This window comes from Cricetulus griseus, chromosome 7, assembly GCF_003668045.3.
Source record: "Cricetulus griseus strain 17A/GY chromosome 7, alternate assembly CriGri-PICRH-1.0, whole genome shotgun sequence".
Lineage (NCBI taxonomy): Eukaryota > Metazoa > Chordata > Mammalia > Rodentia > Cricetidae > Cricetulus > Cricetulus griseus.
In genome coordinates this window covers 121,374,072-121,395,006 of record NC_048600.1, presented here as the reverse complement: position 1 = coordinate 121,395,006, position 20,935 = coordinate 121,374,072, and the positions used below count along the sequence as shown (strand labels likewise).

The window sequence follows — 20,935 nt, the reverse complement described above, 5'->3', positions numbered from 1 at the left end:
ATTCATAGACACATTCTAGAAGCCCTTAAGAAAGTATCTACTGGAGCTAAGAAATAGTTCAGCAATTAAGAGCACTAGCTGCTCTTCCAGAGGACCTAGGTTCAATTCCCAGCACCCATACAGCAGCTCATAACCACCTGCAATGATGAAGCAGCTTGCTTTTTCAGACTTTAATTGTATTTCTATACTTGTTTTATTTGGATGCTGTTGCTATGATTGCAGTTTGCTTTCTCCTCTCTGAGTGGTACTGGGAACTAAAAACGTGCTCATTAATAAGACCTTTAATTAAATCTAGAAGGGCTACCCACCCCCACAGATGTGCAAGTAGAAACTCAGAGTGTAAGTCATATGAAAAGCAAGGAATCTGATTCCACTAGAAGTTCACAGGTTGTTAATAACTAGCTCCAAAGATGTTGAAATGGATGGAATGCTTGAGAATTCAAACCTAATTTGAAGACTGAGTAACAACCTTGAGGAGTACTCAAATAAACAGAGATGAAGTACTAAAGGGAGAAAAAGATCTGGGCATAAAAGTTAACAGCATGGACAAGAAATCAGAGTAGATACGAACCCTGAAAGGAAAACATAGAGATAAAAAGGTCAATATAAAATCAGACAAAACACCATGGAGAATACCACCAAAGCACTGACCAGGCAGAAGAAAAAAATGTCAAGAACTTACAATAAGGTTATAGAAGCATTACACTAGATAATAATAAAGGAAGAACTAAGCAATCACAACCACAAGCAAGACTGCAAAACACTAATGGTTGAAAAGTGAAATATTTAAAAAATGAGAGATAAAACTCTCATTACTACTTTTTAAAAATCTCTACTTGAAGTATATAATGGAAAAATTAACATATTCCTGAAAAAAGAAAGTATATTTTGAGAAAAAAAATGTATTTAACAAATTCTAGAAAATACAAATTCTAGAACATCAACTCCGGAAAGGAGGCACTGACAATGGTGCCAGCAATGTCAAGAAAGTAGCTTTACCTCATAGCACAGATCAACTCTAGCTGCTAGCTGCTCCTTCAGAGAACAAAACTATTCGGATAGATGAAACTGAAGTGAAATGAAAACAAACCCCAAGCTTTCTATTAACTGAATAGTTTATTCCACCCTGATCAAGAGATACAGGTTAGCCTGGTTAATGGACATGCATTATAAGTCTATAAGAATGTAAAGCCTTTCCATTTTATATAATTTAAAATTCTGTTGAATAACAAAATGGTAAAACAAATTCCCAAGCAAGACTAGTTTTAAAGTATTACATCAAAATATTTTAGATATTTTTTAATTTTTTTTCTTATGTGAAAGATGTAATTCCCTGAACAGTTAAATAATCACACACCAAAAAAAGATACTAAGAAATGTGCATGCAAAGCTCCAGACGGCTCAGGGCAAAGGCAAGTGTAAAAGAAAAGCACCAGGGTTCATTTCTTCTTTGATGCTGCTCTCTGGCAGAGGCCATCTGTCCTTCTGTGGGGTTTCCTGTGCTCCCATGCTGGCAACAGAGCTTCCTTCCACCAGCAATATCCCCTGTGCCTTCAAACACAAAATGTTTCCTTTGGGCTTACCACCCTCCTGCCCAACAGTTCTGCTTCTCTTCTCTCTGTGACTAGCACATTCCCAATGGATAGGAGATTCACGTTATTTTCACTTCACATCTAGATTCTGTGCTTCTAACTGTCCACCCAGGACAGACACTCTCATCTCTCCATCCCCAGTAGCCCCACTCCCTGCTGTCTCTGAAAACTAGAGCTGCTCTTGCATCTTGCCAACACTTCCAAAAGATGCCTGCAGTCTTTGAATTTCATGCGCCCCAAGCCCTTAATTCCACAATTAATTTTAACCATCTTTTGGAACCCCACCAATCTAAAATAAAAGTTTGTTTTAAAATAAGTTCCTCTACCTGACAGTCAACTAACTGACCAAACCAATATTCCATGTCCCAGTGTGGCCAGTCTCTGAGCATCCTTTACCCTTCCACAGCTTTTCCTTCCTGCCCTTCCCATTCAACTGCAGCCACACTAACATACACTGTGCTCTCAACACAATGGGTAATTAGTCTGCTTTCCTTGTGTCTACTCACATGTAGAATAGCCTTCCTATTGTCATTAGCAAACTTTGCATAAAGCATTTTATGAGAGACTAGGATGAGTGAGAAATGGATAACTTGATGGCTGGTAGAAACTGGCACAAACCTTCTGAATGGTACCCAAGCTTTAGTGTAACCTAAGAAACAAAATATGAATACAGTAACTCTGGTCAAGAACTCATATTAGCAACAAACTGAGAGCAACTTGGCTGTCCAGTAAAAGCAGAGACTACTTCAACTTTAGACTACATATGCAAAAGAAAAATTAATGATTATAGATAAAACTCAAAGCTGTAAGTCATACAGAATTTATAATATGTTCTAATTTTATTTAAATTTTGAATGTTATAAAGTCATGTAGAAGAAAAGAAAGATATAGTTAGGCCGAATATCTCTTAGTGATGTGTACAGAATCAGTAGTGTTTCAAATTTGAAATACTTGCATAAACTTTACCAATAGAGTACACCTAATCCAAAAATCAAAAAATCAAAATGTTCTAAATTCTTAAACATTCTGAGTGCCAATGATGCTCACAGATTCCACTTGGAGAGCATTTAGATTTTAGATTTTCAGATAGATTTCAGGGCCTTGCCTGTATGACAATGTTATTCTCATGTTAACATTTTGAGACAACTTTATTCCTCTGATTTTCGTATCTTTAAATTTTTAAATTCTTTTTTATTCTTACAGTGCGGGTATATAAATTCTTAAGTGGCAAAAGCAAAATGAAAATCATTTGAAACCCTTTTTAATGTCTTCAGAGCAAATGAACAGTGCCTATGAAATAGAATATGAAGGGAGAGAAAAAACCTCCAGGTCTCATTATAACCTGAAATCCAAAAGGGAAGCTTCCCAGCCAGTGTGGAAGAGCACACCTTTATCTCAACACTCGATGTGCAGAGACAGAAAGATTACCTACGAGTTTGAGATCTACACAGTGAGTTCTAGGCCACCCAAGGCTACATGATGAGACACTGTCTCAAAGAGCAAATGAAAACAGTGAAATTCTCAATTTAAAACCTACTACATTCCAGCCTATTGACACTAACCACACAATCCCTAGAAAATAGTAACTAGAAACAATCCCATACAACCAGTTTGGTTCACTTACACTAACAAATCTTTTTCACATGGATATAAATTTCTCCTGTCCACCTATGCAAACACTTCCACCCTTATGAGAAGAGCCATCAGGCAGATGGCCCTCCTGAAGTCATCTGCTCCACAGGTACCATCTGGGGCACATAAATGCCAGTATCTACACCTCCTCTGGCTCCTTAAAAAGAGCTGCTCCTGGGTACTACAGGGCAGCTCTCACAGACTATCACTGCAGACCTGTCCCCTTCCTGATGTCTAGTAGCAGAGCTCTCCCCACTCCTTACCTATGGCAGCTGCCAAGATCTCCAGCCTGCCCCACCTGTCATTCAGGGCTCCTTCTCCCTCTTAGACTCCAATTAATCATCCTCAGGTTCCTCCTGGGACAGTTCTTAAATTCTTTTATCTACTAAACCAAGAGCCTGGAAAAGAAACCTATGTCCATGGTGACAATTATACATGAAAATCTCTGTCCATCATGGATACTCATTCACAAAGTTTCCTTGAGTTTTTCTTCTTCTTTTTTAATCTGAGTGACTTTCTTCATGTTCTCATTCCCTTCTTTCCCCTCTACCATACATAGCACACTCACAAGCCACATAACAATATCATGCACGATGAAGCACTTGTAAAATGATGCTTCCATATTACTATAGCACTGAAAAGTTCCTATCACCGGAGTGGTATCATAGACATCACACTTTTTCATTCACCTCTTTACAAAAAAAGGAAGGAAAGAAAGAAACAAGGAAGATTTTTTAAGTTGTCCTATTAAGCTGGCAGTGCCCTCATACATCTTGCTTTACCACACCTCTCCACAAAGTCAGTGGTTAATCTACACAATCTAGGTTTGTATACACACAGCAAGGAAATCACCTGATGACTTCATAGACTGTAGGATGTGGCACTGCTGTTAAGTGACAGGCAAACCTACTCAACTTTGCATATAATTTAGTTTGGTATTTTTTGTGATATATCATCTTCAATTATTATTTAGCTATTTCATGTGCCTGACTTATTTCATCAACAAGAAAGTTGGCCAAGGACATTTTACATTTCTTTGCAACATTCTCTTACTTAAAATTCTTTCGGGGCCAAAACAGTAACAGTGAACTGATGTTCACTGAATAGAATTAAATGAGTTAAGATGTTTTCTATTGTTTTCTATTCACAATATGACTCTGCCACATTGATATGCATATAAAACAAATATTTGTTTTACCCCAAGATTCCAACTATTCAGGCGAGCTTCAATGTCACTGTCATCCAAAGAAACAGGAGACTCTTTTGAATGAGCTTCCTGAAATACAAAATAAAACAAGGTAAGGAAAAAGGAGGAAATAAGTAAAAGAAGAAACAAAGGAGAAAGGAGGAAGGAAATGGGGGAATAAGAGGAAGAAAAGAAAACAAGACAAAATAGAAGTCATTCAAATTAATGAGCATTTTATGTACTTATTTGGTGATGTGGTATTGGCCACAGAGGACAGGGTTGTTACAAATAAGCTAGTCTCAACTCTAACTAATGACTGTTTATTACAGATGCTTAAGGCAATGAGATGCCTTGACAATATATTCACAAAGTAACTAGATTTCAAAAAAAATCAAAAGAATATTTGAAAATTAATCCAGACTCCTTTCTTTAGGTTTCTTGTACAAAAAGTTTTAATTGTGGTGTACCACAGTAGCTTGAAAGCAGGGAGGGAACTTGAAAAGATGAATTATTTACTCTCCTTAAAATTAGTTAACAGGGAAATTTTGTGTTGATGTCCAAGAAGCTCTTTGTTCTTAAATTAATTCTCACTCATACACTGTATAAAAAGAGAAATAAACTTGAAACTCCCATCATGAAAATGCAATTATGTGACTCTTTACTCTATTCCTTTATAATTCACAGTATTACACATTTATCAACCAAATTAAAACTAATCAATTAAAGCCAGCCTAGGAGCTATGCAGAGAAACAACCAAAGATCTTAAAGCTCTAGGTCCAGCCGCATAAAGTAACAACTGTTTTACAGACATGACGCTGTCTCCTGGGATAGACTCTGTTGCCAGAGCATGCTTCTGCTTTTGGAGCACCTCCCTGTTAAGCACTGAGTGGACCTACCTACCATGACACTTACACTGAACACAGTAGTGAAGACTGTTCTGCACATTCTGCTGATTTCCCCTAGTCTCTGTTCAACAAAATGTTAGGGGCTTCTATTATGTCTACCTTTAATAATTTGTGACTTTTACTGGTGGCTCCTGACCTTTGTATGCCTTATTTGTGAACTCATTATCTTCCTTGAAACTCAAAGGCACATAACCCAAGACAGTCAGCATTAGGTAATAATGACTACACATAAGAACACTTTCTCCCTTTTCACAGCTTGCTCAAATCAGTCTATGGTAAGCATACTGATTCAAGAGGCATTTGTATCTGAATACACAAACAGTTTATTTTTAAAAAGCAGCATTTCCTTCATCAATATAAATTTATTCACTTAATTTTACGATCAGTGGGATCTAATCACTCAATTAATGTACTGAGTCAAGAGCAAAAAGAATGAAAAATAGGATGTTTGGCATCACTCTTCGATGCTCAGGAGAAATGATGGGCTGACCAGCATAGCTCAGCAGCAGAGAACAAGCAGAATCACCTCCCACTATGTGACCGTGATACATCCACCTAAACCTTCACACTTCATTTTTTCACTTCAGACTTTTAAATACTAATTGGAACTTTGACAATATGAAATAATCTATGGGATCTTTTCAAGGCACAGAACAAATAGAAGTAAAATCCAATCTTACGAAGATCTTCGAAGCAATATGTTTTCTGTCTTCTTTGTAAGTTGAACTCATGGAATGGGACCTCGTCTGGAGCTTTCCAGTGTACTGTTCTCTACTAAAAGGTCAAAAGAGTAACAAGTAAACTATGGAGAACTCAGGTAACAGAGAATACCCAAATCTAGGATTGCCTGCCTTTATAAATGAGATGATAGCTCATAATAATTTTGACTCACTATACAGAAGAAAAATATTCATGTAAATAAATGAAAAACCATTTTACTTATCATATTTTATTTCATTTACATTAAATAATAAATAAGATGTCATATAAAGGCCATATATTTCCTTTCAAATATTTATTTATTTATTTATATTTATGTATTTAAGTACCCTATCTGCATGTGAAACTTTATGCCAGAAGAGGGCATCAGATTTCACTAGAGATGGTTGTGAGTCAGCATGTAGTTGCTGGGAATTGAACTCAGGACCTCTGGGAGAGCAAGCAGAGCTCTTAACTGCTGAGCCATCTCTCCAGCTGGCCATATATTTCTTTAAAAAACAAATGCTGTTTTCAAGTGAGATTCTAACCACAACCATGTGTATTTAAATCATTTCTCTTCCTTCCTTTTTTCCAAGTATTAAGGAAAGAGTAAATGAAGTGTACATTCTTAAAGAAACTTTGTCTTCAGGTTAGCAAATTTTATTACATTCAAGATGAAACCTAAGAATAAACAAAATAACAAAACTTCCTAGTTGCTTAAAGTTTCAACTGATTTAAAACAATATTATAAACCACAGAACACAGAAGCTGTTAATTTAAATATAAAAATCTTGTTAATTCAGGCAAAATGCTGGACGTCTAGGGGCTGGGGAGGTGACTCAGCAGTTACGCGCACTGGCTGCTGTTGTTCCAAGTATAATTCCCAGAACCCACATGGCAGCTTCCAACCACCTCTAATTCCAATTCCAAGGAATCATCTTCCCTCTTCCAGCCTCCATGTACAGCAAACCACACACTTGGTATACAGAGACACAAACACATGATTATTAAAAAAAATTAAATGTGAGTCTAGAAAAAGGGAAATTCTTCTAATAGATGTTATCAAAAAGGCTCTTTTCTAATATAAAATATCCTATAAAACACTTTTCTCTAATATTACACATTAGGCCATAGTTTTCTATACATGCCTTAATACCTATAGCTCAGCAACAGCTTCAACAGAAACTGACTACTAAGTGTAAACACTCTACCAGTCTTGGTTTGGCAGCTACAGTTACCACATTCAAAAACACTGAAAATATTAAATAGAAAAGCCTAGAAATAAACAATTCATTGAACTTTTTCATTAGCATGGGAGTACAGAAAAAAGAGTATATACAAGGATTAAGAAACCTACGGTTTTTCAGAACTTACCTTCCAAAGGTATGTTGGGAGGACATCCATATATTTAGTTTAAATAACTAATGTTCAACCATAAACTATTTCAGAATTTCTTTCCTTCACAAACTTCAAGCCATAAGAATATCTAACAATGACAGAAGGGACAGCTCAGCAGAAAATATGCTTGCTGCCAGCAATGTAGGAGCATGCCTGAGTTTAACACACAGAACCCACACAAAGGTGGAAAGAGACCCAGTCACACAAAGTTCTCCTCTAACTTCCACATGCATCCTGTGGCACACAGACCCTCACACACCCAGACACAATGAATAAACAAGGCAAACTTTAAAATGAATGCCCCCAAAGCAAACTACTAAATCAAAAAGACAGTACTAAAGTAATGTAGGATTTGGGGTAAAGTAAGACTAAAAAAAATAGCATGCTTTGGGTTGGTTACTAAGCAATTCTAAATGTCTGGATAAGCTGAATTAAAGAAAACTACTGATTTTTATATGTCTATAAGGCCTTCCAGCTGTGCAAATAGTTAAAAGCAAAGAGAAAATCAGAAAGGCAATAATTTGAGGATAACTTCATTAGTCAACATGCTTGGGCTTGTATAGCATTTAAATTTTGGTTTATAGGAAGATACACCTGATACACTAAGCACTGGCCTATTCTTTTTTGAGAATTGATTAAACAATCATAAAAAGAGCTGTAGTTAAAAATTGAAAATGGTTAAATATTAAAAGTACTTCTCATAGAAAATATTAATAAAAAGGAAGCCTGAAACATTTATCTATTTATTGCACAGGAGCATGCATAAAAGGCAGACCATTAATTTACATGTACCTGCTCTTAGCTACTAAGCAACTGTTTTTCCTTCACAATAAATCTTCTGAAAAGATCCCTACAAGTAACTACAAGATGATTTTCACTCACCTTACCCTTCAGACCTGTCATTCACACTACCCTTGAGTAGTCTCTCTCTCTCTCTCTCTCTCTCTCTCTCTCTCTCTCTCTCTCTCTCTCTCTCTCTCTCCCTCCTCCTCCTCCTCTCCTCCTCCTCCTCCTCCTCCTCCTCCTCCTCCTCCTCCTTCTTCTCCCCACCATATACAAGCTATAATCCTAGGCTTCTTCATTTAACCTCAATTATTTTAATTTTATCTGCTTTTCCTGGTTAACCCAACCAATATACTATTGGTATTTCAAAAAGCAAGGGAAAGCTTTGCTCACTAAATCGGCAACCCTGGTTTAAATTACTATTTTATGTGGGATGTCCTTCTGTATGCTGCAAATGTTTCTTTTATTGGTTGATGAATAAAGCTGTTTTGACTAATGGCCAGGTAGAACAGAGCCAGGCAGGACATCTAAACAGAGTCACCAGGAGAAAGACATTGGAGTCAGGACATGCCATCCAGCTGCCCAAGAAACAACATGTCTGCAGAACGGTAAAAAGCCATGACCCATGTGGCAATACATAGATTAATAAAAAAATGGGTTAATTTGAGTTTTAAGAGCAATATGACTGAGCCATTGGCCAAAAAATTATAATTAATATTAAGCCTTAGAGTGGTTATTTGGGAACTGGAAGGTGGGACAAGAAACCAACAACGACAACTCGTAGCCTTCAACTCCATCATAAATACAAACTGAACACCACTGCCTCTAATTTAATGTATCCAAAACTAAACTCAATAAGGAGTTCCTTAAAAGGCCAATGAAGGCCAAGAAAAGCAGAGACAAGCAGAAGCCAGCTTTTTGTGAAGGCAATTAAGCCGACTAAGGGAAGAGGTCAATACCATTGCTAGAATCTGGCTGGCACAAGAAACGGATACTAGGCACAGAAGTTTCATTCCATGCCATGAAGCGGTCTTCAACTGGACATACAACTAACTTGAACTCGTAGGTATGTACAACAACAGCCTCAAATTTTCAGTGATGGAACTAGAGGTTAGTAAAAATGTGTGACAATGAGTAGGAGGTAAACCATCCCTACAGTTCTCTCTGTGCTGCTGCCACACAGAATACCTAGTCCTGGTGTTTGCATAATCTCCAACTGGTACATAGGACATGGTCATAGCAAACTCATGTACAGTTGTACATATGCCCAATTAGTAGAGGGGTGGATTACTTCCAGGATGCCAAAGTTAACAGAAAGAAAAAAAATTAGTATCTTGCTGTGGAATAATCCTTCTATATACTGTGAAAATGTGTTGCTCTCATTGTTTATAAAAAGCTGATTGACTGACGGCTAGGCAAGATTTTCATGGTAGAGAGAATGCTGAGAAGAAGAAGGGTGGAATCAAGGGAGTCTCCAGTGAGACAGGGAGAGGAAACAGGATGTGCAAAATGAAAGAGAGGTAATGTCATGTGGAAGAATGTAGCTTAATAGAAATGGGTTATTTTAAGTTGTAAGAGCTAATTACTAATAAGCCTGAGCTATCAGCTGAGCATTTATAATTTATAATAAGTATCTGTGTGGTTATTTGGGAGCACTGCCAAGACACAGAGGAACTCTAACTACAGTATTTTTGTAACCTTTTCTGACATGCCTTTTACTACTACTATTTAAACATTAAAACTAGAGAAAAATATATATTTTCCCTTTTACTTTTTCTTAGCACTAAAACATTTAACCCTGCCAAAGTATTTCAAATACCAGGGAAATGCAGGCTTGCCCTGTACTAGTAAAAAGTTAAGCAATGTTTCATGTAATTGGATTTAAAATCCAAAGGAATATCAATTAAATGTTCCCCACAAAAGAAACTAGGAAGTAATGCTACCAAGATAGTAGAGTGGGAGTCTGTAGAGATTTATTTCTCAATTCATAAACTAATTCCCAGTGTGAGCCATTGAGGAACTGGACAAGAAGCTCCTGCTCCACAGGCAAGGGTGCAGCCACATCATTAAAGCAGGTAGAATGGGGCACTGTGCCATCCTCTTACCATAATTCCTCCTCCCAAGAGAACACCATGTGATGGCAGCTCCCAGCTTCACCCTGGGGCAAGGAGGAATGGGAAAGGCTGCACACCACCTCACTGATTCCCCAGGTGCCACCTGGAGGATTTGAGTTTGATTTCATTTCAGTCTCACCTGAATCTGAACTTTTAAAGGGTATCAGGTTGGGAACTGGTAGAACACACACAGTATGGACTCATGCAATCAGTAGTTAGAGTGCCCCCACCCCATCATCTCAGCACAGAATAACTAAATCTTCCAAACTCTGTTTCTCACCAGGAGGGGGATGGCTGGGACACATACCTAACACTCTGGTCTTGCAGAAGGATGCACAAGGGACTGATGTAGGCACTGACAGGACCAGAGTTCTCTAGATGCCTGGGGGTTACTAAGAACAAAGACAACAGTTTCTGGATTGGTATGCATTCAGAGACAGATCCCTTTCTCTGGTTCAAGCCCACAGTTACACAGGAAGGGAAAGAGAAGAATATGTCTGATCTTCACACCTTTTCAGGAGCTTCCTAAGGGACTTCTTTAACCTGTTTTGGTGTTATAATGGAATCAAGTAGAATAGTTGCACAAGGGAAGACAAAAACAGAAAAGCAAAATTGGGCCAGGGTGCTACTGCCCCAGAGGGCCAAAAGTACAGGAGCAGCACTAATGGAAAGAGGAGGTTCTAAGCTCGTGCACACAGGAAAGAATAAGCAAAATGACCTTAAGGAGTCTGTACATAAAGTTGAGAGGGCACATCCACAGAAAAGGTTTGCAGTGGCCCCAACCAATTCTTAAAGATCTTCCACTGTACAGAGAAACAGTCCAGAGAGACCAGGGAGAGAGCTGTTTTCCAAATACACAGAAACCAACACACAGTGTTAAGGACTGGATACAATGCCCAAACAACAGAAGAAATCGATCTCCTGAAACAAACACTAAAGAAACAGAAGTCTAAGAATGACTTTCATCCAGTATGGTTGTTCTTACCTGTAATCCCAGTACCCAGTAGGCTGAGACTTGAGGACTGCCTTGAGTTTAAGGCCAGCCTAGACTACAAAGTGAGTTCTAGGTCAGCCTGAGCTATGGAATGGGACTCAAAAAAAATCTGTCAAAAATATATAATAAATATCATCAAAATGCTTAATAGGTTTAGAAAAAATGGGCAAAATGATAAAAATGTAAATAACTGGATGTGAAATATTTTTAAAGAAAAACAAAAATGGGACTAAAGAGTATAATAATTGAACTAAAAAATTAACTAGAGGGAGGGCTGGAGAGATAGCTAAGCAGTTAAGAGCACTGGCTGCTCCACCATGAGGACTTGCATTTGTATCCTATGACTCATGTAATGACCAAAGGTCCCACAAACATGCCTGAACTCCAGCTCTAAGAGATCCAACACCCTCTTCTGGCCTTCACACACAGAGATATCCATGTGGATCCATACACACATGCACCTACACACACACACACACACACACACACACACACACACACACACACACACTACATGAATCAGTAATCTGTTTCTTGTTAATTAACTAGAGGGCCTCACCATCATCTATTATGAAGTACACACAAAAAAGAAATATTAACCCCCAAATCATCACATTTGAAATTATCCAGTTTGAGAGGCAAAACTAAAAAGGAAAGGGGGGCAAGGGAACATAAGGGACTGCAAAGTATCATCAAGCCGACCATCATGCATTATTGTATTGAAAAAGAAAAGACAGAAATGGGCAGCAAGACTGCTTACAAAAATCTGCTAACAAAAGGACATCCAGATTTATGTAACTTGAAGAATTCCAAACAAACCAAATGAAAAGAGAGCTATGCTGCAACACATTATGAATCACACTGTCAAAAGAGGGCTTTAAGATAAAAAAGAGTAAAGTAACTAATATAGAGAGGAGCCTCCACAAGACTTCCAGGAGATTTCTCTGCAGAACCCCGATAGTCCAGGAAAGAGTAAGAGGATATATTCAAAGCACTGAAAGAGAAAAATTGGACTACCATGAATAGTATGCCCCACAAAGCTTTCCTCTAGGAAAGAGAAAGCCTTTCCCAGTTACAGTCACAAGCTGAAGGAGTACACTGTCACCAGACCTGACACAAAAGAAATGATGTAGGGATTTCTCCAGTTGAAAGAACATCAATAAGCATTTAAGTATAAAGCCCACCAGTAAAGACAATTACACAGGCAAATAAAGATTCGTCCATTAATGTAATGCTAGCAAATTCATTGTTTTCAAATGCAGTATAAAGACATAAACCTTAAAAGTAACTACAAACTACAGTAATTTGATGGGTGAAGTCCTTCTGTGTATATGTTTGTCTTATTGGTTGATAAATAAAGCACTGTTGGCCAATAGGAAAGCAAGATAGGTGGGGCTAGGAGTCGAGGAGGATTCTGGGAAATGTAGTAAAAACAGGAGTCACCATGGGATCCCTGGGAAGACAGGACACATAAGGCCCATGTCCTTGATAAGGTAACTCTTTATAAAATATATAGATTAATGGTTATGGTTGATACTTAAGACAGAGCCAGCAATAAGAAATCCTCATCATTGGCCAGCAGCCTTGTAAATAACATAAGATTCTGTGTGTTATTTGGGGCCCTAACATGACAGCGGAACTCAGACGGCTGGCAGAAAGAGTTATCGTTACAGTAATTTGTTAATGATAATGTAAAAGGTGCAAGAACTGGAACATTAATAAAAGTGTATGAAGGGAATAAGAAGTAAAGAATTCTTGTATGCAGTCAAAGTTGTTATCACAGGCTCAAAATACAGACACACATTGCTTCCAAGACTTTCAGTGGATGCCTTCAACAGTAGACAGTGCTAAATCTTTATGTACAAAGAGCCACAGCTACTAAAGAACTATGGCATATCAGACACACCACAGATGCTCTGAGCAGAGTAGCCATGTAGGGATGGAGCAAATGGCACAAGATTTCATTATACTACCTAGACTACTACACAATATAAAAAATATGGATGGTTTATCTCTGGAATTTTCCACTCACTATTTGCATACTACAGTTCACTGTAAGTAACTGTGCCTGTGGAAAGTAAAACTGTGGTTAAATGGACTACTGTAGTGCATTAGAACTAGAACGTGATTTATGCAAGTTGCATGGTGACATAATTTTTAATGTAGTAAATATAAAAATATAAAGAAAAACAATCAAAGCATACTGCAACAACCAAAGACAATCAAATCACAAAGAAATGCAATAAAAGAATAAATTAACAAAGGGACTATAAACCATCAGAAAGCACGTCACAAAATAGTCATGCTAATGTAAAAATGGGAAACTAAACAACACATAGCTTAACCAATGGATCAAAGAAAAAACACACAACAAATTTAGAAAACTCTGAAACAGCTGAAAAATTACAGCATAATAAATGTACAAAATGAAGTGAGAGCAATACTAAGAAAAGTTCTAGCTATACGAGTTTAAAAAACAAAAAATCAAGTCAACAACCTAAGTTAAACCTTCAGAAATTAGAAAAAAAAACTTAACCCAAAGCCTACAGATAAGAGAAAATATTAATATTGTAGTAGAAATTTTAAAATAAGGATTCAATAACACTAAGAGTTAATTTTCTGAAGAGATCAACAAAATGACAAACTTAGATACAGGAACTAATTTAAAAGGGTAGGGGACTCAGCTAAAATCAGAAATGACACAAGAAATGTTACAACGAGTTTATCAGAAACAAAAAAGTTTTCCAGAAAAATACCATCATCAGTTTTAGGCCACCATATTGGATAACCTAGCTAAAATGGAAAACTTCCTGGATATACAGAGCCTGAAAAATCTATATCATACATGGGACAGAAGCAACACAAGTTCAAAGCCAGCCTGGGCCATGCAATAAGCTAAAGAATAGTGTGGCTATATATTCAGCAGCAAGACCTTGTCTAAAAAAGAGAATTGGGGGTGTTTATAACAGTATCAAAAGGAATAAAATATCTAGAAATTAATGTGACCAAATATGTCAGATTTATATAACACTGACAAAAGACACAAACAGATAAAAATGTATTCCATGTTCATGCACTTGAAAAATTGATGTTGTTAAAACATTTATATTACTCAAAACAAACACATCAAAATTTTGATGGCTTTTTCATATAAAGTATAATCCTATAATCTACATAGAACCAAAAATTTCTATATAATTAAAGCAATCTGGAGAAAAGCTAGCAAAGATCAAGGTATGAAACTTCTGATTTCAAAATATAGGAGAAAGCTACAGTAATTAAAAGAATATAGTTCTAACACTGGAATTCTAATATGAATTCCAGAAGGAGAAAACAACTTAGAAACTGATGTAATTTTTAATATAATAATGAAAATGCTTCTCTAGATTAAATAAATACCAGGGCATGGTAGATATGCCTGTAATCCCAGAACGCAAGAAGCCAAAGCAAGAAAATTCCCATGAATTTAAAGCCAGCCTGGCTAAAAAGTACTAGATCAATCTCAGCTAGAGTGAAATTGTTCTAGTTTTCTTTCTGTTGCTGTGATAAACACCATGACCAAAAGCAATTTGGGGAGGAACATTTACTTTATCTTATACTTCCAGGTCACAGTCCAGCTTTCAGGGAACTCAAGGCAGACACCTAAAGGCAGGAACTAAAACAGCGACCATGGAAGGTGACACTGCTTACTGGTTTTCTTCCTAGCTTTTTTAGACAGCCCAAAACAACCATATCTGGAGATGGTACCAACCAGAAAGCTGGGCCCTCCTACATACATATAGGACTCAGCAGTGTGTGCAGTGTGTGTGTGTGTGTGTGTGTGTGTGTGTGTGTGTGTGTGTGTGTGTGCGTGAGAGAAAGAGAGATGTTGAGAGAGAGAGAGAGAGAGAGAGAGAGAGAGAGAGAGAGGTTGAGATTTAAAAAAAAAACGATTGCAATAAATGCAGCTGGAGAATGGCTCTGAATTCCAATCCTCAGAGCTAGAGGATGGAGACAAGCAGCTCCAGATGAGCTGGTGAGCTCCAGGGCTTCAGGTTCAATGAGAGACCTGCCAGCAAAAAAATATACATACATACACAGGAAGACATTTTATATCAACACCTCACCTCCACACACCGGCACAGTGTGTGTACACCAGTACACATATGAACAAACATAGCTTCAAAACCATAACCCTAAACCAATTTTATGCTGGCTTAGTAACTAAATTGTTAAGTCCTTGTTATTTGTGACAACCGTGGAATTCATACCCCCAAGATGGAGTAACTCACACTACTTGGTTTTCATGTCCTTGTATAGCCCCTCTACACTGTATCTGAGCTGGGTTTGTGACTCATTCTATCTAATAAATGCACCAAACTGACACTCCACTAGTGATAGGACAAAGCCTTAAGTATTTGACATAGAACAAAAATCCAATCCACATGGTTTAGAGACAGAAAGTTTGCCAAATATCATCATAATATAGAAAATAAAAAATATCTTTATTGAGTTTGTATAATACTAGACTAAAAAAATTCCAGGTAAAAACTAAAGTCCCAACTAACTATTTTAGCTGGAGCAGAAAAACGTGGAAAGAAAAATAAAGTAAGAAAGGTTTCCTTTCCATTTCCAACAGGCACATGCTTAAAGATATTCCCAGCATAGGGCTCATGGCCCTTTAAAAACAAACAACTTTTCATTCTCAGCTTCTCATACCAGCCAAAGACCCTAATTAAGACATGGCGTTCAATCAAGATTTGAGGGCTGCCTAGATAGAAAGACAGACTTGCACATGTAAAACTTCTTGGGAAGATTGAAAAGATACAAAGTTGTCATCAGGTGTGTGCATTCTTAGGTGGAGCCCTGTCAAAAGATGAAGTGTGTACCTCGTGGATCCTCTCAGGCAACAAGTCCTCTAGAAACCACTGAGGTTTTCTCCCGAGTGTTCTTAGCCAAGTCTCAAAGGTAACAATGGCATATCTCTAAGACAGATTAGATGTGGCTTCTAACAGTTTGAACCCAAAGAAACACACAAGGTATTATAAGGTTTTTGAGAAATTTTATCAGCAAATCATTACTGCCATGGATTGAAAGACAGTGCAGATGAAAGGGGTGACTGAACTCCAAAAAGTGCTTTTGAAAAAGACAGACTGGAAAACTATTCAACTGAAAAAGGGAGCATAACTCACAAAGAGGGTGGAGAGCCAGTGAGAACACCATGCCATGCAGAATTGTCCTCGGGTCTTGAAATGTGATAAAGGGACATCTAGCATTTGTGCATCCAGATCTCAGAGCTATTAAGACTCAGTGACTCCGTTGTGCCTCCCATGAGCCCTCTCTTGTTAGAGTTGTCTGCCCAGTTTTCCTACATTTGTCCCATCACTGTATCCTGGGTGAGTGGAATAGCTATGTCTCTGAGAAGACATACAGTGTTCAATACACACGTGAAAAGATGCTACTAATAGACACTAGGGAATATAAATTACAACCACAAGATATCACTACATACCCATAAAAATGGACACCATTACTTATCGAGTACTCCTGGTACAGCTCTATATTATAAAAACACCAAATCTTTCCAAATTGTTATATATAACATTTTTTTGATTTTTCGAGAGACAGGGTTTCTCTGTGGCTTTGGAGGCTGTCCTAGAACTAGCCCTTGTAGACCAGGCTGGTCTCGAACTCACAGAGATCCGCCTGCCTCTGCCTCCTGAGTGCTGGGACTAAAGGCATGTGCCACCACCACCCTACTTTTTAAGTTTAGTTTTGTTTTGCTTTTAACAATTTCTAATCAAAACTCTCAACAGAAGTATATAAACAGAAAGTGAACTAATGGTGACATTTATATGGAAATATAAAACAAGAATTGCCTGAGTGTGGTGGTTTGAGTAAGAATGGCCCCCATAGGCCATGTATTTCAATGCTTAGTCACTAGGGAATGGTACTATTTGAAAGGATTAGGAGGCCTTATTGGAGGAAGTGTGTCACTGGGAGGTGAGCCTTGAGGTTTCAAAAGCCCATGCTAGGCTCAGTTACATGTGTGCACTCCTCCTCCCCCTCCCCTGCCTGCAAATCAGGATGTAGCTCTCAGTTACAGTGCCCTAAGTCCCATGCTACCGACCATGCTGATAATGGCCTAAATTTCCAAAACTCTAAGTAAGCCTCCAACTAAATGTTTTCTTTTATAGGTGTTCCCTTTGTCACCCATGTTTCATAGCAATTGAACAGGGACTAAGACAGTAAGTAATTTGAAGAAAAAGAAGCTACAAGGGCACCAAAGTCTCAGAAAGTATTTTAAAGCTGCACTACTTGTAGCACTATGGCAATTTTACTTTGTCTCCAAGGTGATTCTAGATTCTGTAAAATTGAGAAAGAAAATAAACACTGACCTCTCGTCTCCACATGCTTGCACACACACAGGAATGGACACACACACACACACACACACACACACACACACACACACACACACACAACCTCTATTGGCCACTGCTATAATCAAATGAATCTTTGCCCAAACACCGAGGGTATTCTTAAATTAAATGAATATTGCTTTATGAATACTATTTCAGAGGCTCTACTATGTGAATCCTAATCACACTGATGCCAACAGTCATAGTCTCTCTAAGAAAGAAGATAGTGACTCACTCCCTGTCAAGTCCCTACTCCTGAATCAGGCAGCAAGGTAGTTATAGTGTGTCATCTGCATATAAAACAGAGTTTGGCAAAGCAAACGATAAACATTGCTATTTTGGGGTATACGGACTAGAAAATAAAATTAATAACGTTCAAATTTAAAAAAAGAGCAAAACATTTTTCAAATGCAGCAACATAGTCAACAGAGCGGGTTTTCATTGTACTTGATCCCCCTCTGCTGGCCATGCAATTGAACTGCATGTACAAAGGAAATTGTAGCTACACTGGGAGACCTTTTTAAAGGGCACAGAGAATATCAGCTTTCCACCACAATGCATTCCTGAAAACCACATATGAAGAGGATCATTGTAAAGCAAAGCACATTTTCCATAAAGACAGACTGTGACTATATTCCTCATTCCAAACTAAAAGCCACCATCAAATAGGCCATGGAAAACCCTCATGAAAGCAAACACGCAAAAACTATAGTCCCTTGTAATCATTTAAAGCAGGATAATTATCCTCCAAGTCCTTTCTTACAAGCATGAATACATATATCATTTAGCTGACCCAATAAAAGCTAAAATGTAAGTTCCAACTGATATAAAATTAGCCTACATTTGATATGTTGAAATGTATGTTTATCATTGTTTCAAAAAACCTAGAAATTTTTATTGAGAATTTATTGTTGCTATTATTATTTTACATCTTGACCACAGTTTCCCCTCCCTCCTCTTCTTCCAGTCACCCCTACCTCTCCTCTCCTCTGCCCCTCCATCTACCCCTCCTCCACTTCTCTTCAGAAAAGGGCAGGCCTCCCATGGATATTAACCAGGAATGGCACATCAGGTTCAGTATGACTAGGCACCTCCCTCAGATTAAGGTTGGAGAGAGCAGCCCAGTGTGAGAAAAGGGATCTTAAAAGACAGCAAAAGAGTCAGAGACATCCTCTTCTCCCAGTCAGGGGCCCATAAAAGAGCAAGCCACACAACTGGAACATACATGCAGAGGGCCTAGGTGAATCACATGTAGGCCCTCTGGTTGTTGGTCCAGTCTCTCTGAGCCCCTATGAGCCCATCTTAGTTGATTCTGTGGACAAACCTAGAATTTTTAAGTATCTAGACTCCTTATAAAATGATATATACAAAAATCTAAAGAAATGCATTTCCCACCAATAAATTAAACTCCTCTACAACAAGCAGAAGAGATGTGCCTCCTCCACTGTGAAGCAGTGTTCAGAGGCCAGAATTTATTCAACCTTAATCCCTGTCACCCTCTGTCTTACTTAGGGTTACTATTGCTGGGATGAAACACCACTGCCAAAGTAACTTGAGGAGGAAAGGGTTTATTTGGCGTATGTTTCCAAATAACTATTCACCATCGAAGGAAGTCAGGACAGGAACTCAAACAGGGCAGAAACCTGGAGCCAGGAGTTGATACAGAGACCGTGAAGGGTGCTGCTTACTGGCTTGCTCCTCATGGCTTGCTCAGTCTCCTTTCTTATAGAACCCAGGACCACCAGTCCAGGGATGGCATCATCCACAATTGGTCACCAATTGAGAAAATGCCCTATAGATGGATATTACAGAGGCATTTTATCAATTGAATTTAGCTTGTGTCAATTTCACATAAAACTATTCAGCATAATCTCTAACTTTTTTGTTCCAGTTCTTTAATTGAAAAACTTTAAATAACATAGAAATATTTGTTCAGGAATAGAAATACTTTCATACAGGTATAAAGTATTTATTTACTTTCATTTAGGTATAATTAGCAATATTTTATTGAGTGATTTATACTCATACAAGTATAAAGTATTTTATTCTAAAAACCTAGAAATTGTAAGGCTGAGGGGGTGGTTCAGTTGGCAAAGTTCTTGCTATACAAACATGATGACCTGAGTGTGTAGCCCCAGTACTATATAAAAAGCTGGGGATAACTCAGGGAAATCTTGGAGCTTTGGAAGAAGAAACAAGACAGATCCCAGGGTCTTACTAGCCAGCCAGCCTAGGCAAGTTGTGAGCTCCAGGCACAGCTAGCGACCCTAGATTAGTAAGAAAAACTGTCTCAAAAAAAAAAAAAACAGGTAGAAAGGGTTGAGAAAGAGCCAACATCCACCCATGGTCCCCACATGCACAAGCATATACATGCATGCTTGCTCACATACACACATGCACACACCACATAAACATTTGAATACACACACACACACACACACACACACACACACACACACACAAAGCCAGAAATAGTAACTCCCAACTTTTAATTAAGCTCTCAAATAAAAATAAGTGCTATTAAGTAGATATTCTTTTCCATATTTGTCTATGCCAGAATTCAACTTCACCTTGGAGACAAATACGATGTTATCATATAACATCCTATCTCACTGTAAAATTATAGAAATAATAATACTCTTTTTTTTGGTTTTTGGTTTTTTTGAGTCAGGGTTTCTCTGTGTAACAGCTCTGGCTGTCCTAGAACTCGATTTGTACACCAGGCTGGCCTCCTCACAGAGATCTGCCTGCCTCTCCCTCCAAGTGCTGGGATAAAGGCATGCATCACCACTGCCCAACAATAAAACTCTTTTTTAAAAGGCTTCAATCTGGGTGTTGGTGGCGCACACCTTTCATCCCAGCACTCGGGAGGCAGAAGCAGGCAGATCTCTGTGAGTTCCAGGCCAGCCTGATCTCCAGAGCGAGTACCAAGATAGGCTCAAAAGCTACACAGAGAAACCCTGTCTCAAAAAAACAAAAAACAACAACATAAAAGGCTTCAAAACCTCTTCCACAGAATTGTAAGAATGAAATCTGTTAGCTTTATGCTCTGTCTTTGGGAAAGAGCATGGAAAGAAAACAAAAATGACATGAAGTCCTTTCTACAGATTACTGTGCAACTGCAAATGGCTGTACAGCACAATGAGCCATGTACTGTGCTCTGTGTATCCTGGAAAGTCAGACTTACTAATTCCGTTGACTAAACATGACTACAAATAACCTTTTAAATA

The 20,935-nt window shown here is 38.1% G+C and overlaps 1 protein-coding gene across 11 annotated transcripts in view; it reads right to left on the bottom strand.

The window, feature by feature from the left end:
* Nucleotides 1–20,935, bottom strand: part of Cep112 (centrosomal protein 112) — a 375,808-nt gene that overhangs the window by 332,715 nt on the left and 22,158 nt on the right. For 10 of the 11 annotated variants that reach the window (XM_027425839.2, XM_035447385.1, XM_035447387.1 and 7 more), the window contains 2 exons: nt 5,997–6,090; nt 4,423–4,500 (listed from right to left, as the gene is read on the bottom strand). In XM_027425839.2, coding sequence (XP_027281640.1) covers nt 4,423–4,500; nt 5,997–6,090 — 172 coding nt within the window. The remainder of the gene's footprint in view (nt 1–4,422; nt 4,501–5,996; nt 6,091–20,935) is intronic. The other variant, XM_035447391.1, reaches the window with a different exon arrangement.